Source organism: Centroberyx gerrardi, chromosome 23 (genome assembly GCF_048128805.1).
Source record: "Centroberyx gerrardi isolate f3 chromosome 23, fCenGer3.hap1.cur.20231027, whole genome shotgun sequence".
Lineage (NCBI taxonomy): Eukaryota > Metazoa > Chordata > Actinopteri > Beryciformes > Berycidae > Centroberyx > Centroberyx gerrardi.
Genome location: NC_136019.1, coordinates 7,035,647 through 7,048,347, shown reverse-complemented (window position 1 = coordinate 7,048,347; position 12,701 = coordinate 7,035,647). Strand labels below are relative to the sequence as shown.

The window sequence follows — 12,701 nt, the reverse complement described above, 5'->3', positions numbered from 1 at the left end:
CTGATATTTGGCATCCTTTCTGTGTGTGTGTGTGTGTGTGTGCATACAGTATGTAGGCTATTAAATCCCCACACTGTATAACACATTTTGTAATTCATGAACATTTATATCACAAAAATACAGATTCATCACAATCCAAATAAAAACCAACGCAAATCAAACTTTGTTTCTTTTTTATGGTCTTTGTATTGACTCTGTCACAGTATTTAAAATGAATTGTAAAGTCACCACCTTTTTGACAGATTAGTGTTACGTAAAATTTACCATAAGATATGTTACAACAAGTGTTGATGTGCTTGGGACAAAGGAAGTGGGTCGTTTCTTTAGGCAGAAACGAAACTGAAAGTAAGTGTAACATCGACAGAGTAAACAGACAGACAGAGCGAGGAAACTGAAGACAGACAGACACAGAGGAGCTTCGGGTTAGTGAGCGTAAGGTACTGTACAATTGCTGCTTCTTCTTCTTCTTCTTCTTCTTATTTATTATTGTTAATGCTAATACGCTGCGGGATGTGTAATACTCGCAATATGTGGTTCAAGACAATACAATAGACATTACAGTCATGACACACGTTAGAAATATATGAATATAAATATTTGCGATTGTAGATGTAGCCGACTATAGGCAAAATGGCATTTTAGAATGATTATTATATTTTTATATCTTACAAACTTTAGCAGCCTGTGATCGTGTGCATTTTTTTGTATTGTATCAATTGCTCCTTGATGTACTGATTCAAACTTATATAACTAATTCCATGGGAGTGTCATTCTGCTTAATTAGGCTATACCATTTGTATTTCACTGTTGCGTGACATTACAGTAAAAGGAAGGAAATGGGCACGGCAGCAAGGTAGGCGAATTGGTGAAGCATAAAAACCTTTCGGTGGAAAGAATACTAGAACGTCCTTGTTATATTGCTGATATTTTTATTATCAGTAAAGGTAGCCTACTGGTGTAAAAATCTACTAAAAATAGCTCATTTAAAATGTACTCAGAGTAAAAATTAGAGTTAGGCGTTTTTTTTTGTTTTTTTTTTTAGAAAAGAAAAAGTTGTTAGCTGTGATCTTTTCCACGCAATTCTAAAAGGAGGAGAGTTCAAACTAATTCATTTTAATTGGGAAAATTTAGAAGTTACAAGAGTCACAAACTACTACTGTGGATGTGATTTAAGATGCAGTGAAGTAGCCTACAATACTTCAGTAAAAACGTACTTCTTGAAAAGATAGCCAACTCAAAAAAAAGTACAGCTACACCAAAAAGCTACTCAATTACAATAACGTGAGTACATGTAGGCATAATTAGTTACTTCCACCCATGGTCACTATAGACACAGGTTGAAATACTGTTCCCCAGTGTAAGAAATAGATATCTGTGTGTGTGGTGGGGTGGAGCGTTGTCTTGTACTGTAATCAAGACTGGTTTCACCTTGGCCCTGACACACCAAACCGACATCAAAGAACCAGCGGCGACGAAGGCCGACTGTTGCGTCGCCTCTCGTCGCCTGCGTCTGGTCCAAAAAGTTGCACTTGGAACACACCGCAAAGACTACAGCCGACGGCCAACTAGCACGTACGTTCTGCGCCTGCGTGAGGGGAAATATCTCTCCATAACATATGTCTGATAAGAAGTTGCAAATGGCACTGGCGTTGTCAGCCCTTGGTCTTTTGGTTGTCTAAGAAGAAAGGAAGAGGCGGAGGCGAAAAATAAGGAGAAACCGCACTAAATGGGTGAAATCATGGATACTCCAGAGACAGGCTCAAAGGCTTTCCCGAACCTGTGTCGAGAGCTGGAGATAAATGAAACCTTCCGATTTAAAAAAAAAATTCGTTCGGCTCTTTCCTGTTCAGTGCCACATGTTGAAGGAATTTATCAGTCCAATCATAAAAAACAAAACACGAACTACGAATCAGAGTGATCTCTCTCACCGACGGGCTCAATCGGCCGAAAAGACGCCGACAGGAGTTCGACTAGTGCCAACGGTGCGGGACACACCGCAAAAACTAAGGACGCAGAAGGACCGACCGTGGGCCTGGTGTGTCAGGGCCTTTAAAGACCAGCGATCGAGCGGGCGGTGCTTTCATGTCCTGCTCGAGGACACTTCAGAGTCCACCGCCTCGCTGTCACGTCAAAGCATTACGCCGACGAGGATGGGATTCGAACCCACGCGTGCAGAGCACAATGGATTAGCAGTCCATCGCCTTAACCACTCGGCCACCTCGTCCTATGAAGCTCAAGCTTTTGCTAAAATCACAAAAAATAAAAACTCACACAAAAAACGTTTTAATTGAGTTGTAGCCTAAAAATTCTGACTAGAAAATAGCCTACCCACATTTTCCAGGATGGGATTACCTATGTAAAAAATACTGATACCCTACGTCTCATGAAAATGTTTCCTCCCCACAAATCAAAATATGGCCTTTTGAAACGAAACCCTCTACATGGTCTGTGATTTGTCACCATGTTGGAAATGACATGCTATTTCTTCTAATCGATTCCCAACAAACAACTCGTGGACAAGTTCAAACGAACACAAAACTTAGACGTGATATTACTGAAAAATTCTTGAAAAAAAGAAAGTAGGTAAATAGCTTTTGAAATTGTTTGAACTGATATCAGAAAGATATTTCGGTCTGGTTTTTTAAAAAATGGTGCTGGTAACAGAGCGCCTATGGGCGTCGTCTCAACTTTAATTTCGGCTCAATATTTACACAGGTGTTCAATGTTGATGCAGACGTTGGTATAAACATCTATTGAATTAATTTGTCCATTTAACCGCAGTGTTTACTGCCTGTGTAAATTGAGACAGGGTCTGGTGAAGAGATGAGTGTCATATTTATTTCTACCGCTAGAGGGCGATCAATCACTGTCCCATCTCAGTTCACTGTCTACACAGGTAAACAGCACCATCAGTCATCACTAAACAGCACAAACATTTAAATGAAGCCCCTTCAATCATGCTTTGAGAACACGCTTGAGGAAATGCATTATGACTCAGTACTTCACAATATAACTAGAAGCTTAGATATCAAAGATCAGCATGCTCTTCAAAAAACATGTTTTCCAAAGAATTGTCAGGGAAGCTTCTGAGAAAGTTTTTCACCTGTGAAATGGAGCAATTGAGGCAGAATCATGAAGTAGCCTACACTCACATCCTAAGCTGGTAAATTTTCTTCTGAAAGAGAAAAAGAGGCCTGTACTTCAAACTCATCAGACATGAGCTTCCTGATATGGGCCCAACATGAGGAGAAGTGGTGCCTTTAAGTATGAAAGATACAGAAGTGAAAAGGCAAAAGCTGGACTCTATCAGTGTCTATCTATCAAGCCTGTTGTGGAAAATCATTTTCCTCCTCCAGATAATGAATATGACTTCACATGTCTGGAAAAATAAAAATAATAATTTACCAGTATTTACCAGTTGAGAAAATATGTCTCATGTTGAAGTAACACTACTCAGACAAAAGAGTCTCCAGGTTTGCCAGTGTTACCAGTCAAAAGTGAACATATTTTGGAAGGGCAATTGGTCCAATTATAATATATAGTGGAGGCACAACACTCTCAGTATCAATAAATACGGAAGCCCATTGGGGACATGTATTCATACATTTTATTTACGCCGTTTTCCTGTGATAAGTTCATTTTCTTTGTTTTCTCGAGATATCAAGTTATTTATTTCATTATCTCGGGATAACAAAACTTGTTTTCCCGAGATAATGAGATCATTTTCTTATTATCTCGGAATAACAAGAATTGTTTTCTAAAAATTAACATAACAGCGTAAATAAAATGTATGAATATATGTCCTCATTGGGCTTCCGTAAAAACAAAAATTGCCTATTTATTGGTAAAAAAAAATAATGATGTTGTTACACAGACACACAGCAGATCAGACATGAGCTTCCAGGTTTGCCACTGCGGCTGGTCCAAGATGACAAGTTACCAGGGCCTGAGAATTCACCAGGGGAAGATGGGATGCACACCGATGGGAATGAGGATCCCAGAGAGTGAACAGCACCTCTGGGGAAATCAAGGACTTCCAGCCAAACAGAAGGAACCTTGGCTGGATATCTACCCCCCTATCAAGGATGGTGAGTATGCATAGTGTCAAATCTGGTGTCACAGGGTATGTAGATGGTGTGATAGTTTCTAAAGTTAACTGTGTTTTGTAGCAAAACAATTTCACTGTGCATTCAAAAGTCAAATATTTACCTCAAAAATATCCTATATTTTCCTCACTGGCAATGCTCTGGTTGCACACGCACCCTACAGCACTCTGGTGGAAGACTCTGCTTGTTACTGTGGGGTGCAACCAGAGCATCAGTGAGGAAAATACAGGAGGTAAATAATAGACTTTTGGACCCACAGTGCAAGTGTTTGTCTACAAAACACTTTGATTATGCTGCACAAGCTATTTGGAGAAATTAGATGGACATTGAAGCTGTAAAAAGATGGCCTTGTTAACTTCACTAGTTTGGAAGAAAGCTGATATGGACCAACAGCAGCTGACTCAAACTTCAGTGGAGTAGATAATATCTGAATTTTCATTTTGAGTTGAACTATTCCTTTTAACGATCAACTTTAGGTGTTGTTTTGTTTGTTGTTTTCTAAATTGATAGCATTTTTGGAAGTTAACTCTTCAGTTATGCCTCAAACAGACACAACAGATTCCTCAGCCAACATGAGCTTCCAGGTTTGCCACTGCGGCTGGTCCAAGATGACAAGTTACCAGGGCCTGAGAATTCACCAGGGGAAGATGGGATGCACGCCAACGGGAATGAGGATCCCAGAGAGTGAACAGTACCTCTGGAAGACGGGCGGAGTCCAACAAAGGCCCGTTTGGCAGGGCAACAGTGGCCCAGTCAAGACAGAGGTAAGTTCAAGCAAGCACAAGAGGCATATTCAGACCATACGGCTATGAGAACTGGCAAAGGCCAGTTAGCAAAGCAGTATGGTTCTTTTATACATCATGACATCTCAGTTCACTGAATCTGCTTTGAGTGTATCATCCCTTTGTCTAGAAGTCATTCATTCATTCATTCATTCAGTCATTCAGTCATTCACTCAACTTAATTAGGGTAATCAGTGCAGGACAAAATGAAGAATTTTAGTCCAAATCAGAGAAGTAACACAATGAAATAAAAATAATTATGGATAGTTATTGAAGTCATAGCATAATTTAATACCTTTGCTATCATGACAGAAGTGTGTTTTGCAGACGTATTGTATTTGTCGCTGCTTATGTATTATCCTGAGTAATTTAATTTTTCTTTTTGTTTCTTAAAAAAGTGAATATAAATACCACTTTGGAGTGAAAACCTTTAAATAATTATTACCCTTCCACCTTTCCCCCTGACAGAATGTGAGAATGTCACCAAGCACCAGCACCCAAACTAATCCTGCACCAGCTACGGCCACAAGAAAGGATCAGACCACGTCATGTAAGTACCAGCATTACTGTTTATTCAAAACAGGAGATAGCATGACACTCATGACAAAAATGAGGCAGCTGTGGTTGACGGCGACCATCTCCTTTCCCCACAGCGCTTGGGACGGATGAGACTCCACCCCGCGCCCGCCAAAAAGCCGCAAACGTAGAGGCGGTGCGTCGGGCGCTTGATTTCTCCACTGGTTTGCAGGTACACCAGATTTCTCCAGATAGGCTTTCATGTACTTTGTTTTTACCTAATTTATTCTCACATTTACCTCTATTTATTCTTTGTAACCCTGTTGTGGCTTGTGATGTGCACCACTTTTGTAGTTTATTTTTTTTAAATTTGACTTGGTCCATTGCTGACTGTTTTGAAAAGTGCTGTATAAATGAAGTGTATTATAATATTATTATTAATTTATTGGACCCAGCATGAGTTCTTAATATCTTGCAGGTGGAGCAATTGGTCTGGGAGCCTCCGACTACTACATACCAGGAAACAGCAGTCCGCCCAAAGGAGAAAGACAGGGAGAACAAAAAACTCTCACAGGTACCAGACCCACTATTGTATTGTTTTTAGACCCTTTATAGTATTTTAGATTTTCTTACTTACTAAGGAGCCAAATGGGAGAAGCTTGCTATAGAGCACAGAAGACATTACAATGATCGCGCAAAATTTTAGACATAACAGAAAAGTATTCGCAAGTCAATTTAGTATAAATTTTGATTGACCACTTACCCAACACCTCTAAATTGCACTGATATGGTAAACCCCACCCATCTGGTACTCGAAGCACATTAAAACAAATGCTAATAATTATTTGTAGCTACAGTTGTGACAGGCATGACAATCACCCTCCCCTTTCAATCCTGCGCTATTTTAAATGTGTGTGTGTGTGTGTGTGTGTGTGTGTGTGTGTGTGTGTGTGTGTGTGTGTGTGCGTGTCGTCCTCACGTGCATGTATGTGTGCATACACTTATATACCTTTTTGTGTATATTCATTCAAGGCAAGACAAGACAAAATCAAAGCTGACTTACAGCAGAAAATGCAGATGAGAGAACAAAAGGTGGATGAAATCAAAGAATCTGTGAAAGCCTGCAAGGTAAGCTGCAGCACAGATTCAGATCTTTTTAAACATTTTATTCTGAATTTGATTTTCTATGATTTGATTACTCTTCCTTCCCTGTCCATCGCTCTTTTTAGGGCGGCTTGGACCGCGAGTGGGTGGAGATCAACACTGTGTTTTCAGAGGTGATGAGAGAGGTGGAGGAGGCTCGGCAGAAGGCCCTCCAACCTCTGGAGGACAGGTTGGTCCCTTGTAGCTCCGAGGGTAGAGCAGGGCTGGGACGATAAGCAATCTTGAAAAATTGATATATTGGGACAATTCGGTTGGTGCTGTGTGTCTCAGTATAGTGAACAACAGTTACATTTGCAGTAGTCTACTTCTAAGACAGTTTTCATTTTCGCCAGAGGGGGGCGACAAAGCCTGAGTCCCGACGACTAAACACATGAAACCTCTCAACTCTCTCAACTTAAGGAAATCTCCTTAAAACTCCTGACCTGTTGAGTTAATTTGATTTATTAAATTTGGTAAAAACTACCACCATGTAAAACTATTATTTGAAAAACACAATGGTTGCAAGTGACATATCTATTGTCCTCTAATTTTTCAAAATGCTGCCACACATCAGACGGCATTTTTCACTAGGCAGCAAATCACAGCAGAGTACATCAACTGTTACTAGGTAAACCAGGACTGAATGGATGTTTGGATAACCAATCAGCAAACAAAACATTTATTTATCCATACAAAAGAACTTCCTGGGTTAGGAGTTTCATTCCCTGTGTAGTTCCTTGGGTGGAGCCAGGCACTGGGTCCATCCTTGCTAAAAATGTACGTACAGTACGACCACCTAATGTCATATGTTGTTTGTTAGGCGACGGAGAGCAAAGAGAGAGGCAAAACATCTGATCCAAGAGCTGCAGACAGAGATCGACCAACTCAAAAAGACCATCGCTGAGTTGGACTCTGACTTGCAGGTGAGGCTGCAGAAAAAACAACTAGCGTCAAAATGATCAATAATATTTCTGTTTCTGTTTTTGTATTTCATTTGATTTAATGAAATTAATTGGCAGTGACGATGTAACTTGGTATACTTTCCCCTTACACACACACACAAACACACACACACACACACACACACACACACACACACACACACACACACGTAGGTTTCTCCTGTAACAGGCCTGGACGATTTTATAGACTGGAAAAAGGTAACTGTTGACACTTCCTTCTCCTTCGGTACGTTGAGAACTATAACATCAACCATGATGGAACAAATTCAACAGAAACTGGAAAAGCTCTCTTCTGTTGGTAAGTTCTTAAGTTGACCAAGGTTTGTATTTAATATATGCACTCATTTTAAGATAATAATCAATATTGTTTTTTTCCACAGAGCTCAAGAGGATTCCCAAGTTTGGAGGTTAGTGGTTCAAAACATTAAAGAAAGATTGTGGTAGTGAAACCTAAAGTAGAAGGTGCTCTTCGGTGTGGGGTCAGTACATCAGGAAGGAAAGCAAATCCGAGGTATTCTTCATGAAAAAGTTAAAAAGCCTTCAAATCCGTTGGCTTGTTAAATGAACAAGGTTAAAAACGTACAGAGTATCAAACATGTTCCCATTCAGTATGGCAGCTGGCCATATTGTATATAAGTGTGTGGTTATATCTTCCATTGGTCCAACATTGCTGCTTGTACAGTGTTATTCATATAGGCATGTAGACAAAAATATTTAAAACAACAAAACTTGACAGTATATACATCAACAATGATAACATAGATCAACAATCACATAACAACCTGGAGGCTCCCACTATTGACGATGTTGCACCCGGATATTACGTACCTCTGGAATATATCCATGGACTTATCCAAATCTTTATTTATTTATTATTTGCATTTATTTGCACTGTCTATCATTTGCGTTACCTTTTCTTTTAATCTGGAGCAGAATTTTACAGATTTTCGAATCAGATAGGATCATTCTGATCCAGACATCCCAAGATCAAGATTAGAGAATGTAAATTTGGAATCTTTAAATAGGCCTCTATTTCGCCATCTGTTGGACAAATAAAGTTACAACATGTGGTTAGGCAAAAAGAACCCAAGTGAACTAGATGAAAAAGTTTAAAGGGCAGTTTGTATGTTACTTTTATTCACTTTGCTGCACAAGTATATAATGCATATGAACTTGAAGACAAAATTAAAAGTGTCATTAGATTGCAAAAATAATTCAAAACAAAACTTCCCATTTTTCTGCAAACTGTTTTCATTCATTAATTCAAGGATCCTTTAAAAAAAAAAAAAAGATTCACAACAGGATCTCTCATTGACCATCCAGCTGGTCCAGCACTTGGTATGAGACTTTGTTTTGAAGGTTTTGTTGATTTAGAAAATGTAAATTTCAAATGTTTTATCAGTATAGGTTGTATTATCCCATCCTCACCAGTTACATCACAATTTCTTGGTTATATATACCAATATACCAATCTAGTTTAACTCTACTCTGATGTAACCTTGTTAAAATGTGACAGCTGGTCACCAACAAAATAAACCAATCCTAAATCTCCTATGCAGTGTGATTGTCATCTGATTATCAATCTCTGGCTGATTGAAGAGAACTTCACATGGGAAATGATCAAAATGTAGCCATGATTATGTATTTTACCATGTTCAGCAGCAGGCCCATCCAAGTTAAAGTGTGTTACTACAGCCCCAAACAACTTGTGAAGAGAAAGCTGTCTTTGTAACAGGACCGTTCTGGTGATAGAGGTGGTGAGAGCCCCTCATGCTGTAGTTGCAAGGGAGCTGTCCAGCCTCACTACAGCTGTACAGGATCCACATCAGTAAAGTTAAGTTTCAAAGTTATTTGACACTGACAATAATAAATAGGACTGGCATCATTTTCTCTACTCATTTGGCTAATGTAACCTTGTTAAAATGTGACTCGTGCAGGATCACAGTAGCCCACCAGTACCAGAAGATAAGCAGCCAAAAACAGATCTTGTTTATCATTTATCGGGGTTGCTAATGTTTGTGTGTGTTGAAACTCTGTCTCCCCTGTCAGCAGCAAAATAAAACTCGTGATGGATTTCATCACCCTACACCACCAGTCAAATGTTGATAAATGTCTGCTGTGGCTGGTATGAAAGATATGTGCTTTTAAGTGTGGTCCAAAGTAGCCAAAAAGGTTAAGAAAGCAGTCTGGTGTATCATATCATGGTTAACAGACATATCAACCGGAGATTAAATTTATCAGCATTTGACTGGTGGTGTAGGGTGATGAAATCCATCACGAGTTTTATTTTGTTGCTGACTGAGGAGACGTGGTTTCAACACACACAAACATTAGCTACCCCGATAAAGGATAAACAAGATCTGTTTTTGGATGGTAATCTTCTGGTACTGGTGGGATACCGTGATCCTGCAAGAATCACATGTTAACAAGGTTACAGCTAAATGTGTAGAATAATGTGTAAAATGGTCCTACTTATTATTCTCAGTGTCAACTAACATTGAAACTTAACTTTATTGATGTGGATCCTGTACAGCTGTAGTGAGGCTGGACAGCTCCCTTGCAACTACAGCATGAGGGGCTCTCACCACCTCTATCACCAGAACGGTCCTGTTACAAAGACAGCTTTCTCTTCACAAGTTGTTTGGGGCTGTAGTAACACACTTTAACTTGGATGGGCCTGCTGCTGAACATGGTAATAGACATAAACATGGCTACATTTTGATCATTTCCCATGTGAAGTTCTCTTCAATCAGCCAGAGATTGATAATCGTACGACCATCACACTGCATAGGAGATTTAGGATTGGTTTATTTTGTTGGTGACCAGCCGTGATTATCACCAAAAGTTATATATCCACCATAGCACTTACTACTAGTGTGATCTAATGTTGCCAAGAAGCCGAGTCAAAATGATATTGCTGTATTGTACTTTCACTGCCACAGCATACAGACATGAACTTGAACCTGTATGGATTGCACATTAACAGAGTAGTTAGCTAGCTAAACATCATGCATCTAGCTCAAAACATCTTAACTCATCCATATTAGCTACATATTATAAACACCAGTGGTAGGAAACATAGTGACATCGACTGGTAAAAATAGGCCTAACTGTATTGCTAAATCTCCATAGGGCTGTCAAAATGTATGTGAGACACTTTGTTAAAAACATGGGGCTGTCCGGTCCATGTTGAGTCTCTCTGTCTTCTTGTAGTTGTTCCTCTTCTTCTATGGCAGTAACAATCTCTGCCAAAGATCCTCTGCCACAGTGATAGCCCACTCCAACACTAGGAAGGCTTCCATCTGGCCATTTTCAACTGGTGGAGTTTTTCATGAAGAGTCCCTTGGATTTGGTTTCCTTAAGGATTGGTATTATTGTTTTTAGAAGTAAAGAACATTTAGATTGATTTCAAAGTAACATGTATAATCCTTAACATATGTACGTATAGTAAATACAGTTTATGCATCACCATTTTAGCCATATCAAGTGTTGTGTCATGATTGTATCTCAACTGTAGTGGATGTAAAGCTGGACCCAACCACCGCACACACATGTCTTATTCTGTCAGACGATGGGAAGGAAGTGAGAGATGGAGGCGAGATCCAGGAAGTACCTGATGCTCCGGAGAGATTTGATCTCTTTGGCAGCGTCCTGGGTCTCAACAAGTTGAACTCTGGGAAGTCATACTGGGAGGTAGAGGTCACCAACAAGACAGGATGGGATCTGGGTGTGGCGAGAGGAAATGCAAACCGCAAGGGGAAACTCTCCCTGAGCCCAGACAACGGATACTGGGTTACTGCACATTATAATGACAAACAGTATGCAGCCATGACAGCCCCACCAATTCGCCTTAACCTGATAGAGAAACCTCAGAATGTGGGAGTGTTTGTGGATTACGAAGAAGGCCTTGTGTCCTTTTATGATGTGAAGGCTCGTTCTCACATCTACTCTTTTACCGGGTGCTCGTTCACTGGGGAGCTCTACCCATATCTCAGTCCACATCTTAAACAAAATGAGAAAAACTCTGATCCTCTGATCATCTCAGCTGTGAAACACCATTAGAGATTCTTCATGTCATGAAGAATGTGTGTATGTGTGTGTTTTTTTGCAGGTGTGTTACTGCTGTATTGGAGTGTAGGAGTTCTAATGCACTGTTGGATATGCAATACAAAAAATGCTTCTACGTCTATCCTTAGCTCTTATTTGTATCTTGTTGTAGCACTTACATATAACATATGCCATTCAGTGGACACTTTAATCCATTTCCCCGTATAGCTCCTTACAGTACCATGAGTGCATACATTTTTAGCATAGGTGTCCCAAAGTTTAGTTATACAACCACTTCTCTTTCACATGATGATCTCTTGGTTACTTGTGATGATGGTGATTTAGGAAGTAGATTTACTATTGCACTAATTGTAATTCACTCCGGGTAATGGTATCAGCTAAATGCCTAAAATGTAAATGTATGTATGTGTCCAGCTTACGTGTGTGTGTGTGAGTGTGTGTGTGTGTATGTGTGTGTTTTGTTACACAGCTGGGGAGGTAATGCATATATTCTATTTTGGTGTCATTTGAATACATTTACAATGTATACAGTATATTTTCTGAATCATGGACAGTTATACCACTGATCACTTTTGCTGTTAAACACTGGCTTGTACATACAGCACACAAGAAAAAAAAGCTGATATTATGTTTTATGGTACATTTAGTAGTCTTGTACTCAAGTGGTATATCGAGTTCAATTATCCACATTTTAATAGTGAAGGAGATTACATGTAATATAACTGGTGTTAGGGGTAATTTTCTATATTCTGGCCATTTCTTTTTCCTATAATACAGATTTGAGGGATACTGACCTTTTATAATATATATATTTGTATTCAATTTGTATTCTCTATCATCAAGATCACAAAAGGCTGATTTATTCAGACAAATAAATTTGCAAATAAAAAATGTATGATATGAAACATAACATACGTTGTTCTTGTAAATGACCATTATCATCATATACCATTTAATAGAGCATGCTTGATATATTCTGTATTTCGAGTGTTTCACATATAATTGAACTCTATAACTGAACTTCTCCATAACCTAGAATCCAAGAACAGCAATAGCATTTCAACATACTTACTGTTGATGCTATTGCATTTCAACACCCACCGTGACACCTTAACACATGGCTG

General features: G+C 39.3%; 1 protein-coding gene and 1 non-coding gene across 2 annotated transcripts; one reads left to right on the top strand and one right to left on the bottom strand.

Moving 5' to 3' along the window:
• Positions 1-386: 386 nt before the first annotated feature.
• LOC139912591 (putative E3 ubiquitin-protein ligase TRIML1) lies at positions 387-12,428 on the top strand. Its single transcript, XM_078291558.1, has 12 exons — positions 387-437; positions 3,875-4,088; positions 4,656-4,870; positions 5,357-5,438; positions 5,542-5,636; positions 5,883-5,978; positions 6,437-6,532; positions 6,634-6,737; positions 7,368-7,470; positions 7,663-7,807; positions 7,890-7,916; positions 11,027-12,428. The coding sequence occupies exons 2-12, from the start codon at positions 3,893-3,895 to the stop codon at positions 11,569-11,571; spliced, it is 1,704 nt and encodes a 567-aa protein (XP_078147684.1). The 5' UTR covers positions 387-437; positions 3,875-3,892; the 3' UTR covers positions 11,572-12,428.
• On the bottom strand, positions 2,143-2,224 carry trnas-gcu (transfer RNA serine (anticodon GCU)). Its single transcript has one exon. It is a non-coding gene; the product is annotated as a tRNA-Ser (tRNA).
• Positions 12,429-12,701: the final 273 nt, after the last annotated feature.

What these genes read in the sequence shown, in the direction of transcription:
- LOC139912591 (XM_078291558.1), top strand. Translation starts at nt 3,893, where the DNA reads ATGAGCTTCCAGGTTTGCCACTGCGGCTGGTCCAAGATGACAAGTTAC. An exon ending in CTACCCCCCTATCAAGGATG is followed by an intron (nt 4,089 to 4,655) that starts GTGAGTATGCAT and finishes TGCCTCAAACAG; the next exon opens with ACACAACAGATTCCTCAGCC. An exon ending in CTCCAACCTCTGGAGGACAG is followed by an intron (nt 6,738 to 7,367) that starts GTTGGTCCCTTG and finishes GTTGTTTGTTAG; the next exon opens with GCGACGGAGAGCAAAGAGAG.